The 12,939-nt window shown below is 37.1% G+C and overlaps 1 protein-coding gene across 4 annotated transcripts in view; it reads right to left on the bottom strand.

The window, feature by feature from the left end:
* The window catches only part of So (sine oculis), a 48,758-nt gene extending 35,830 nt beyond the window's left edge, over window positions 1–12,928 (bottom strand). For 3 of the 4 annotated variants that reach the window (XR_011447582.1, XR_011447581.1, XM_070304524.1), the window contains exons 1-3: window positions 10,202–12,928; window positions 4,999–5,281; window positions 3,276–3,510 (exon numbers count right to left, since the gene is read on the bottom strand). Coding sequence is in view for 2 of the 4 variants with exons in the window: in XM_070304524.1 (XP_070160625.1) it covers window positions 3,276–3,510; window positions 4,999–5,281; window positions 10,202–10,507 (824 nt within the window). In the remaining 2 variants the exon portion in view is untranslated. The remainder of the gene's footprint in view (window positions 1–3,275; window positions 3,511–4,998; window positions 5,282–10,201) is intronic. The other variant, XM_070304525.1, reaches the window with a different exon arrangement.
* Window positions 12,929–12,939: the final 11 nt, after the last annotated feature.

Genomic DNA, 12,939 nt, shown 5'->3' with positions numbered 1-12,939 from the left:
TAACGCGATTCCGATCTTATATACTTCCGTTCGAGTGTGTCGATACGCGTGGGTCTATAATCAGAATCAATTACAAATACCAATTCATTTGACAGTTACGAATCACAGTTAGAGCGCATGCAATTTTTATTCAAATTGCTATACAATTTTTTTTTATTTTTATCATTGGAATTATATACGATTGGGATATATAAACAATTCGTAAAAAAAAAAAAACTGGAAATTAATGCTGCTAATTTATTCGTAATTATTTTATTATGATTATAATTATTTTGTCATTATTGTTGGTCCTTTCAATCCTCATTACACAGAATTCATGTCAAAAATTAACCACCCTTTATCACTTCAATAAATAAATGAAATTTCAATGAAACATTGTTTCTTCGAATTATACAAATTATACATAGTTAATTTATCATTTCTTAAAATTCGTTTCGCTTGTTTTTTACAGTCATAGTCTGCGTTTCGTCGTGCGTGCGCGTTATATCGTGCTCAAACGAGATAGTTAAATCGTTCGATAACAGCTCCCGGGGGAAGACTACAGTCCCGTATTTGACGTTTTTTGCCTGCCGTAGACGCCCACGAGACGCCCCTGTCCCGGGGGAGGGAAACATCGCCCCAGTGTATGCGAGATCGACTTAATTTCCGACAGCATGTGTGCGTTAAACAGGCAAATAATTATAGCCTTTCAACTTATTATTCCGTTGTTGTATATAATATATTATAAACAAAGACGAAGATCTCTGTAGAATTTTTTAAACTAGTTCTTAGGATTTTCAGTATCCCTAGCGAGTCTGACAGAAAGCGAATCGAAGAGCAATAAATAAATAAATAATATATTGTGTCTATTTCAGTAGATCTACCAATTAACGTCATAAACTCCTTCGGCGGTTTCATAAGCGATCTTTAGCAGATTTGTTTGTAATAATAACAGCAATCGAAACGTTAATATTTTATTGAATTATTCCGAAAGACTTCATTCCTATTTGTGAAATGTATATGAAATAAAAAATATAAACAAGGAAAACTTGTCGAGCAAGTCAATAGTAATAATATTTTAAGTAAATAGATTTGTGTGTGTGTGTGTATCGACGAATACATCGATACATTTAATGTATTTATAGTTTTAAAAATTATGATTATTATCGCGTGCAACCATAACTTATCCATTGGCATGAAATCATAGAAGAGTATTGTCTATTAAATATTTTTTAATCTTTCTACTGATCATATGTTAACAGAGAAGTGTTTGCACAGAGCGTCTTTATCGAAGGATACATAGATCCATACAAATCATGGTTACGATGTCTTCTCGTGAGGGAGGAAGTGGGAAGCACCACCGTGGCAGAGCGCACGTCATGCCACGGGGAACGCATCGAATTTCTTATGGCTTCTGTGTATTCCCATGGACAGAGGCAGGAGGTCAGAGATGCGTACGAGATGTTTGCGAATTAACGTTCGCAAAATCAAAACGCGATGACGTTCGAGATATCGTCGATGAGTTAAAATTCAATTTTTAATATTATTATGAAAACCGTATCCCCTCGCCGAATGTAAATGTAATATTCATATTTTCGATGATCGAAATTATAACCGAATGAGATTCTATCGTTTTTGAAAGCATGATTCTCAAAAGGATTGTGCACTACTGTTAGATTATTTCGGCAGAATTTCTTATTCGTGTAAGAGACATGTTTGCTTTGCGCAAATTCAACTAATTACTTGTCAAGGCTCAACATTATTAATTCCAAATTCGTTAAAAATTCGTATCCAAAAATTTACTACAGACACTTATAAACAACGTATAGATTGTTTACATCGATGGATTTTCTATTCGATAGATTTGGGAGAGTATCGCGAATATACGCGTATTATTTACCGCGTATTAATTACAGGAAATTCTATGTCTTCGTATCACCGTAATATCGAGAGAGAAATATTATATAACATTTAAACTCGATCGTGATCTCTTTCGCGGTGTTTACTTTTCCTAATTATTATAACAGATTACTTTATATAGATAGATATTGAAAGAATTTCGGCTAAATCTAATGTTACATTCTACGATCATTTATTATTAATATCAAATTTCTTTATCTCAACATGATCCATCAGAAAATTATAATTTCTTTTTTATTTTACAACGGACGCATTAATTTGCGAAGAAAAGAGAGCATTGAAAAGAAAACAAATCTTACATTTATAAATTAAATTTGTAAAAATATATCTTAATATATTTAAAACGGTGCGTCCTCATTAAACATTTATATCTATTTCGCTCGTTTATCAGCCAATCGATAAAATAGTCACGCTTTAGCGTATTATTCGATTTTCCAACAATTGCCATCGTTTTGCCATTCGCATTTCAAGTTATGCAAAAGAATTGACCAGAGATTGGCGGTTCTGTCAGCGTGGCCAGATGGCCGTGCTGGTAGTTATTTATTTATTATTCGCTCGCGGGAAAAGAGAGAAGAAAGGAACGGCTCGCGCGAGCACGCATGCGACACGATGCTATGCGGTGGAAGGCATCGCGTTACGCGCATAGTTATGGAGCCTCCGCTCGTTTCTAAAATCGGATGTAGAGCAACGACCTTCCAAACAACACGGGGACTCTCTTCTACGGCCACGGGCGTTCCTATTCCGCGCAGAGACGAAAATTCCACACGCTATAATGTTCTTCGATTATACAACTACCGGCGTCCCATTGCACCCTTAAAGACATCGCTGACATCGTTGTTTATCTGACCAAGTATCTAATAAAACGTCCGTTTGTTATGTCAGGAATTTTAATCTAAACTCTTTCGTATCAATAAATTTTGCTGATTACATCGATTGCGTATCATTTATACTTCGAGAATCCTTCCTGTCAGCGCGTGTGATTTAATATTATTCTATTTAATGTATTTAATAAAATAATTCAATAATAACAGCTTTTAATGTAATTAAATTTCATAATAAAAGACGCGGACATACGTGACAGAAAAGAGAAGTTCGATTCTATCTTCAATGGCTACTTCGTCGGTTGCAACGTTCCTCTGGTATATTTATAATCCTTTTTTACAGAGAGTTGGATTCTTCATCATTATTTTTAGCTAATTATATTTTTTGATGTATATTTTATCGTCGTGCCTTTGTTCTAAGAGAATTTTTTCAGAATACGATTTCTTTCTATCTCTCTCTCTTTTTTTTTTTTTTTTTAAAGCGTAGCTTCAACCCCGTTGACGATTTAATTAAATAGAAATTAAATAGAAGTTTTCGATATATCAAAGACTCACCTATGCTCGGCGGCACGATCTCTCTGCCTCCGGTTTTTGAACCAATTACTGACTTGCGTGGTGGTGAGGCCAGTGCTCTCCGCCAATTCTCGCTTTTCGCGCGGCGACGGATACGGATTGGTGGCATACCAATCCCTCAGAACGCTCCTGGATTTTTCCTTGAAGCAGTAAGACGTTTCCTCACCGTCCCAGATAGTGCGCGGTAGCGGAAACTTACGGCGTACTCGATACTTTCCTGAAAGGAAGGTCGAAATGCGATCTCCATTAATCTGGCCAATAAATTAACATCAGAAGCCGTTGAATTTATAGCGATATAGATTAAACGTATCTCGCTGGCATATTCCATCCTTGTCTCAAAATTAAGATTCGGAATATCGTCGCGCAAAAAAAAAGATAAATATTTTTAATACATTTTCAAATTTTATATATCTTGATGAATGGGTGAGAAATCGTATCGCGATCGCGAAATTATAGGAAGAACGGAAGAGGAAGCGGCGACGTTACTGTGCACTTTGATTCTCTCAGCGTACGCACAGAGAGAGAGAGAAGCGCGCTTTGTTTAACTTCTCTTTTTTTTCGGGGACGGATTTGGTTTCTGGGACGAGGCGCAACGGGTTGGCGGCGTCGACGGTTTCACGCGCGGGTCGCTCGCAAATAAGATCGGGCGAGGAAAATAGGGCCAAGTCTATAGCGCTCATTAGCTCGAATTGCATTCGGTAATAACTTACTCCGTTCGGCCGTCCGTTAATGTTGAAAACGTGCGCGCGGCATTCAATTCACCTCGCCGAGCGCGTGTTGTTATTAATCGTCGCGTGCAATAAACATTAGCGCGAAAATAAACGTGTCACGCCTACGCAACGTGAGATTTAAACGCCGCTCGCCGATATTGTTTAACGTAAGTTTAATGCGCGAAATAATATTCCATGTCCATGGAATTTTGTATATATGTGTGTGTATTTTGTATATATATATATATATATATATAATTTAGATAACAGATAATGTTCATAAGCTATCACATATGAAACGCATTATTAAATCGCAGATTGCATAAAATTATAGAGAAATACCATTATCACGCGGAGAAATCACGTAATTATGATAATGTTTTAGTAATATAATATATTTCTCCTATTATATATATTTCCTACATTATTTCAGACGATAATATAAGAGAAAATACAAATATATAAGTATATATATTTAGTGTAATTACGCTATTGTTAAAATTATACCTTACAAATATAATAATATAATATATTGTGTACTATATAAATTTTACTTATAACTTAACTTTAATATAGATAAATTCACACATATCTTGAAATGAATACGGTAATGAAAGGAATAAAGTATCTTCAAATGTGTGTTCGCAAGACGTTTGATGAAAAATGCGATTTTTATATCTACATTCATATTTTCTTCTTGAGTTTTCTATACTTTAATAAAATAATCGATCAAGGCAGAGAATGATGCTTTCAAAAATCATTTAATCTATCTGATGTTGAACAATTAATTTATCTATTCTCTATATCTCTCATTATTACTCGACTATTTCAAAATTAACGAAAATATTTTTTCATCGCAAGTCTAACAATTATTGCTAAAAATGAAAAATTCTTAATCGAGTAGATTGATATTATTAAGAGTGATTTGCAGTCGCGTCACTCTCGTAAGTAAAATATAGAAAATAAGAAGATCGTTAAAAGATTCTTATACTAACCGACTGCGCCGAGGGGCCTGCCACGTAGCCTCTCAGCCTCGATGTAATGGGCCTTGAGCCAGAGGGCCTGCAGTTTGGGATGATTGTTCGGACTGAAGGTGTGATTCTCCAGGATCCTATAGAGCTCCTTAAATTGGCCCCGATGGAAGGCGACGATCGCCTTGGCCTTAAGGACGCTCTCGTGCCGATGCAACCTGGTGCATGCCGGCAGGGACCAGAGAAATCTGCTTAGCCTCTCCACGGAGCCTGCCTGCTGAAGAACCTGGACATTCGACACCATCGCCTTGAAGACGATAGACAGGGGGGGCACACTGTTAGTCGGCAAAACTCATCCCGGGTCTCCTCTTATTCTAGTGTATCTTGTATATGTTTCGCATTCACCTCTCTTAGAGCTGAGCGTTTTGTTTCAACAAAGACGACTCGGACAGCGATTATCTACTAGTAGGTTAATCGGTCGGATTATTTTCGCGTAACTGAGGGAATTAAGAATTAGGATGAGAAGAACCGTGTGTAAGAACAAATCTATTTTTTTTTTAAATTTCGGAAAAATTAAAAATTGGTGAATTTTTAAATTGATCTTTTCTCAGATGAAACTGGTTTATGTTTAAAACTATTAATTCTTTTTTCAAACGATGATTATTCGGATTGAGTTTTGTTCAACTCTGTAATCTTGGAATAACTTTTTTTTTTTTTACCGAAACTAGCTAGGGTGAAGATCTGTATTACATCTATCACAAGTTCGTTTTTTTTTCTTTTTTTAATAACAAAACCAGAATCAGTTATCTTTGAAGAGTCTCATTAATAAAGAAGATGTAAAATTATTTGAATTTTACAGAGATTAAAAAAAAAATTTTTTTTTAAATACATTAAAAAAATATATTTATACTTTTTTTTATAAAAATGATAAATTTGGAAGAATTGCTAGATTATAAAATTACAAAATCATCTACATAACATTTTCTCAATACTGTTTATAATTCAAGGAGGTATGAATATGAATATAAATATAAATTTAAGATTTCAACCGGATGAGATTCAATATTAAATGAGGATTGAAATATCAAATATTAAGTTCAAAGGGGTGGATAAATCAGGATGTCTATCTCCTATGCCGACATATCACGAATTTCAATTAATCGGATTTCTGCGAGCATGCAAAAATGATTTTCGTGTCCCAGAGCGATTAAAATAAACTGATATGTATTTCCATAAATTATTTAGAATATACACATGAATTTTCAGACAGTCGGTATATAATTCTCTATATTAAGATAATGTTAGAATCAATAATCATGAGCGAAAATTATGTATATATTTAGTTTATAAACTTCTTCTACAATAATAAATGTATGTAATAAAATTATAATTCAAAGCTACGGAATCACAAAAAATCTATAATGAAATTTGATCGAATAAAAATTTACAAATTGTTACATATTTACATTCAAAAATTGCTATTTAGTAGAACTTTATTACTAGTATAAATAAAACGTTTGTACACTTGGTACATTTTTGATACGTACATTTTTTTAATTCTTCAAAGAATCACTAATGAATTTAAATTTTCGCGTAATACGGTTTTAATCGGAACTATATATCGATATTCCATCGTATACTTCAGTTTATTTCATCAACACAAATTGTGTTATTTTTTGCGGTGACCATAAATAACCATCGACAATTCTGCTTGAGAAATTTATTATCTATTTGCCGATATCTGCATATATCGTATCAGTGACGTTTATATTCGATATCATGTGCCATGTATTGCGCCAGTCTAAATACCGTCTTATATATTTTTAATTTACACATAATTGATTTTTTAAAGCGCGATATCCTATCGTATAAAATCGATATACGTTATAATATAAATTTTATATGTATAATGAAAAAAAAAATAAAATAAAATAAATTTTTGTGCACTCGCAAACTATACTCATCCTCGTTCAACTTACAATATATAAATACAAATTATATAGATTTATCTACATATTTTTGGCATCCTTTTATATTTCTCTCAATAATATTATGTAATTAAATTTTTATATCTAAATCTTTTATATTTTTTTGCTTGAGAAATAATTTAACTTTTGTTCTCTACTCTTTCGTTTTTTTTTTTTCGTTTCTCTATTCTCTAAAAAATTTTTACAAACAATGTAGAAATCACTTTACGATTAACCGACTGTCAGGAGTGGTGTAAATTTCTCTCTAGCGCGCAAAATTAATTACTGCGAAGGTACTGACACAGAATTAAGACATTGCCGATCGTGCGCGGATGAATCCTTAATCACCGCTTAATTGGCAATATGAGCTCTGTACACCTGTCATCTTTGTCTGCTCGCCGTCATTGTCGCCGAATTTCCGCGGTACGGCCGATTAATGTTGGCCGCGTGGCATAATGAGAAATGAATATCGTGTCATCGAGAGCGAAGAGAAATATACGACATAGATCTCGAGATCGGACTAACTGCAACTAATACAGTTACCGCGATCAGAAATTCCGCAATTTCACTCCACTTTCTTCTAGAACTGAATAACTTTGTGATATGATACCCGTTATACATATAAAAATAAATGTACAAAAAAAAAAACATTTTAAAACCAAAAATTTTTCCGTTTTCTTCATTTCAGATTTATTAGGTGATTATGCTAAAAAGCATCATCTTCAACCTTTTCACTGAATTTTGGATATAATTTTTATGCATTAATGTGTATGGTACGTAATTAATAATTTATACGGATATTCGATGAATGTAAAGATTTAAAAAATTATAATTTTATAATTATATTAAAGAAAAAAAAATTAGATCCGAATTAAATTGAATATATTGAACTAATGCTACTAAAACTGGGATTTGAAGAAATAAAAAAATGTTCTAGAATAATCTAACCAGAGAATCAGGAGAAAATTATTCAGTTCTACCATTTCCCTTTTTCTCAAATATACCATCGATCTCGTCAGGACTCAAGATCGAACGAATAGAATCGGTCGACATTCGGTGAAACGATTTCCTTTATGCTTCGAAAAACTATCGAAGATCTATCGATGAATAATACCTCGAATGATACAAGACAACTAGCGCCCACGTGTCACAGAAAATATGGCAGCGATCACTATATTTTTGAACAGATCGATACGCGATAGCGACCCAATTTCACAGGTCGCGTCTTACGCTAACCGATAGAAAGATCTTCGCATTCTATATAAAATTCACTCGAAAATTTTCTACATCGTAATCCTTCTGTGCGACGTGGGCAAGGAGTTAAAGTCTAGCCGCATAATTATATTAATTATAGCGCTAGCACACGCGCACACACATACAGAGGGGTATGCACGTGCAAAGACGCCTTGTGCGATCGATTACTTTCGCGTTTGGCAAACTCATCTTTCTTCACACACGGTCGATTATTATCTTATAATGGTCACATTCGTTGATCCGGGTGTGAAAATCGTCGAACGTTGCAATCGTTCGCGAATAAAACACTTTCACCTTCTCGTGCCTAATTTAAGAAATAATTTCTGATATACATTTTCATGGCATAAAAGAATCTCAAACTAAATAGATCAAGCAAATGACTCGAAAATCCAAAAGACATTCAAGAAACATTTCAAACGTTTTTCGTTGCATCAAAAAGCATATCGCAATAAATTTCTTTCACCAAACAATGTCTATATATAACTGATAAAATAAAATACATACGATTTTATATGTAAATAATACGATTTTAATGCAAGAATTAATTTATTAAATTCGCGTAGGATATTCTTATCCAAGTTTCGTATTTTATATTTATTAGTAGCGACGATTCTCGCGAATAAATAATTCGAGGCTGCATTTTGACAAATGCAGCTTGACGAGTGTGCAATGAAGAATTAATGAGAATTTTGCCAAGCGCATGCGGGAAGTACCTTCGTGAAAATCATCTCTCTCTCTCTCTCTCTCTCGAACAGGATGAATTAACACGTGGGACGTTCGATATGAGGGACGTAAACGTCGCGCGCAAAACAATTTACGGTTACAGTAAAATCGTGCAGATTCCATTAAGCATGCGACATGCAAGCAAATCTTGGCGCATAACGCTGCATATTGTCGGCGATATAACGACCACATTGTCGCGGCGACAATTTCATCATCGCGACGATGTAAGATCTTCGCCGTTTCCATATTTTTAAATGACAGTTGACGCGATGACACTGGCATCATACGAATATATTTTATATATATATATATAATTTTACTCAATAGATATTTTATGAAACATCTACGCGCGCGATAGCACATTCTTTCGAATATTAAATGTACATACAATAATCACGTAACAAAACAAGTAAATAAAAAAAATATATATAAGAAAAAAAAGAATATACAAAATTATATCGCAGTAATAATAAATGCTTAGAAAAATGATCAAATAAGATGAAAATTATATATCAAGGAGATGCATGATTCGAGAATAAAATAAAAAAAGAAAAAAAAATGCAACGCGAAATATAGTTTTTGCGATATTCATTGCGCGTTGCGCCGTAAATGATCATAAAATTGGATAATTTTGCTTTTAAATTTGGCGAAAACTATAAATCGACCGGTGTTATTTCGTCGAGAAAAATGCAGCGACTGCTAATCAAACTCGCCATCAATCGCTCATCAAGTCTATACGTCGGGAAGATATATGCAATATTTTCAATTAACACAGTCCTGTTTTATTTCTGTTCATATAATGCAATAAAATTGTAAGAACAACGCTGTCCCTTTTACAGCGTGAACGAAATATTCAATGTATTTAATTCAACTAGAAATCATCTTGTTACATTTTCTACTAATATTGTCAAGATTCGTATATTAGCCTTTACTATGATCGTATTACGAGAAATGTTTATACTTTGAACTGGACTTTAATCGGAATGTCAGTGGACTGCGTGTTTTCTACACGTGATATACGAGCGGCTAATGGCAACACACAGGCGCGCGTATCAAGCAACTAGAGACCCTCTAATAAAAGTCGCGAGATAAAAAAATTCAAATTTAAATTGCGCCATGTCAAACGTGACAGAATTCTAATTATTTTAAAATCAATTATTCCTTTAAAAGACTCTCGGACATCTTTCGAAGATGCTACTCATCTCGCGCATTACTTCGTTAACGTCCTCGCGAATCTTACCGGAGGGGCTCTGACAAAAAAAACCGGACCCGACACGACTTACCTCGCAGACACACGCGACTTGCTCCTGCGTGAAGCCGAAACTCGGCAGCTGGCCGTTACCGCTGCCCCCGGCGGAACTCGCCGGGCTGTCCTGCGGACTGTAGCTGGCAGCCCCGGTCGTCCCGGGTGTATAAGCGTTCTCCACCGTGCCGCTCGTCGTCGAGTGTCCGGTCAAGGGCGTGGGCGTGCTCTGGGGGCTGTAGTCACCGGCGGCGGTACCGAGAACGTCCGTGCCACCGGCGCCGCCAGCACCCGCCGACGAGCCCATCGCACCCACGTTACCAGCGGTGCCACCGTAGGCCATCATGGCTGTGTCATCGCCGGGGTCCACCACGACCCCCCGCACCGTGGCACCGCCGCTCTCCACCGTGCTGCTGACCGTGCGATCGTCCTATCCGCTTGGCGTTCGCGACCGGACGCGGGATGTCGATCCGACGGTCTCCGTCGCTCGAGGGGGAGCGCGCGCGCCTCCTCTTCCTCTCACTCGCCGCTCATCTTCGAGGGCCAGAAGACGATCACCCTCCGCGGAATCACTGCGAATTTCTGCAACGTCCGGACGAGAACATGGCGCGACGCCGTCTTGATTTAGGATCGGGAGGAACTTAGTTGCCCAGATGTTTTTTTTTTTTTTTTTTTTAATATAAATATTGCAAGCGCAAAAAGATTGATAACTGGAGTCTAATTATAGTTCGGCTGAATCTTGCCGCGATTGCGAGAATGTAACGATGTGTATATGGTGGAAGATGAAGAGCACGTACGATAAAAGTAAGGCAATAACGAAAGTAACTCGATGATCCAAGTATATGTTAATAGCACATTTATTATGTTATTCGTCAAAGCTAATCGCCAGTTTAAATACGTCGACTCTTAATTATCGTTACGCGCGCGAAATATTTCTTTTCTTTTCTCTTATTGTACGTGTATGTGTATATAATCAAACAATTTTTTTTTTTAAAGCGTTATTAATAAATTTGAAATATTAAGTATGCAAATTTACGGTGCACTGTACCGCGTAACTCGAAGCAGAAAAGAAGACACTGGGAAGCTTTTTCGCAATCCGTCCGATAAATCGTCGATGGTTGTTTCGAAAGGATCCAGGTATGTCCTCCCAAGGCAACGATTCCTCGTCGGTTCGCAACTTTACACTTTGACGTTCCTCCGATCTCCACTGATCGCAGTCACGAGGATCGCGTAGAAAAATCTCACGATTAGCGTACGGTATCTTTTGATCACGCCGGTTGAGCCGAGGACATTACAATGAAAAAATAAGAAAGAAATCCTCGGCGTTACTAAAAGAAGGATTTCTTCTTGATATCAAGTTAATCTCGCTAATAACTTCCAGCCGACGGTCGGCTGGATTCACAAGTCTCAAGTCACGAGAATCTCTATTTCTTTCTCCCCGATTTTCCATCTAACACAAATCACATTTAAAAAGTCAAGAATAAGTAAAATAATTTTAACGTTGTCGATTGTTTCCGAATTTCTCGTTCGCAGATTAATTATTGCTCGACATATCGTTATAGTTCGCAGCAAATATTTAGATCGTAGATTCCAAAAGTCGAAAATTAAATCACATCGCGGATAATCTTCGCTTTGCCTCTGTCGATTTCCGTTTCTCCTTCTGGCTCGGGATCATCCTCCGAAATATATATATATATATATACACTTTTCGTACAATCGTTAATCCAATCACATTCTTCTCGAGAATTCTTCCGTCCCACAAATTGATCCGTGTATTAATACAGTGTCCGCTAATCTATCGAATCGATCAGTTTCTTCTCTCGCCGATTGCTTGCTCTTTCTCACGTTTTCGCTTTCGGGCACACAGGTTGCACCGTGAAATCCACGGGCTCGTGTTTCCACGGGGCCAGAGACCGCTATTTATAGATCGCTTGGTACACTCGCGAGCGCGCCGCTATTATTAGAGGCGCCTTAACGAGCCTCCCCCTCGCACTCCTTTAATCCCATCGACGCCTCTTCTCGAAAATGTCATCAAACCGTTTCCACCTTCGAGAATTACCACCTTCTTGAATTCGACAATTTAATGCCGCTTATGCGTAGAACCAAATTTTTATGCGCACAATGGTGCTGTCTCTCTCTCTCGCTCGCTCTTCTCTTAATAGGACGATTCTTCAGTTGCTGAAATCTCACATTCTCGCTGTGTATACTATGCGTCACTGAAATACGCACTGGCAAATTTTCAACGCGAGCTAAGAATGTTGATAATCTTCCTAGATTCACTTGGGCCGATTCTCGAACAAGATTCGATAATAATCTTTGAGGATCCCGCCTTCGCGTAGAAACGGGTGTGACGGAAAATTTCACCCGTGCGATTCACTCGGTTTTTAGACTCGCATCGTACACACAGCACGCGAGAGAAAGATATACTTTGTCAAGAATTGCTTATCGCGAATAAAAAACGAATGCACCGACGATGCTCGCGGAAAATCAGGGTTCTTCGCGTTTCTCTTCCTCTCGAATTTGTCGATACTGTACGACTCGACTCGAGCGCACCAGATCGTCTTTCAAAGAGATATTCCGATCGCGATTCCAGATCACTCGAACGAGACGACACAGTCTCGAGGCGGCGGATCAATGGGGCCGTGGATTCGTCTCTCTCGCAGCCACGCGAGAGAGAGACACTCTCCTCGCGCGCGCACCAGAAGGGACTGGCGATACGGCGTGTCGGCGAGATGAGCCGAGCGCGTCATGCGCGTTACAATGCGGATCGGCGATAGG

Source organism: Polyergus mexicanus, unplaced genomic scaffold, assembly GCF_030449975.1.
Source record: "Polyergus mexicanus isolate NDT 795.1 unplaced genomic scaffold, iyPolMexi1.0 SCAF_11, whole genome shotgun sequence".
Classification (NCBI taxonomy): domain Eukaryota; kingdom Metazoa; phylum Arthropoda; class Insecta; order Hymenoptera; family Formicidae; genus Polyergus; species Polyergus mexicanus.
This window is presented reverse-complemented; position numbering and strand designations above follow the sequence as displayed.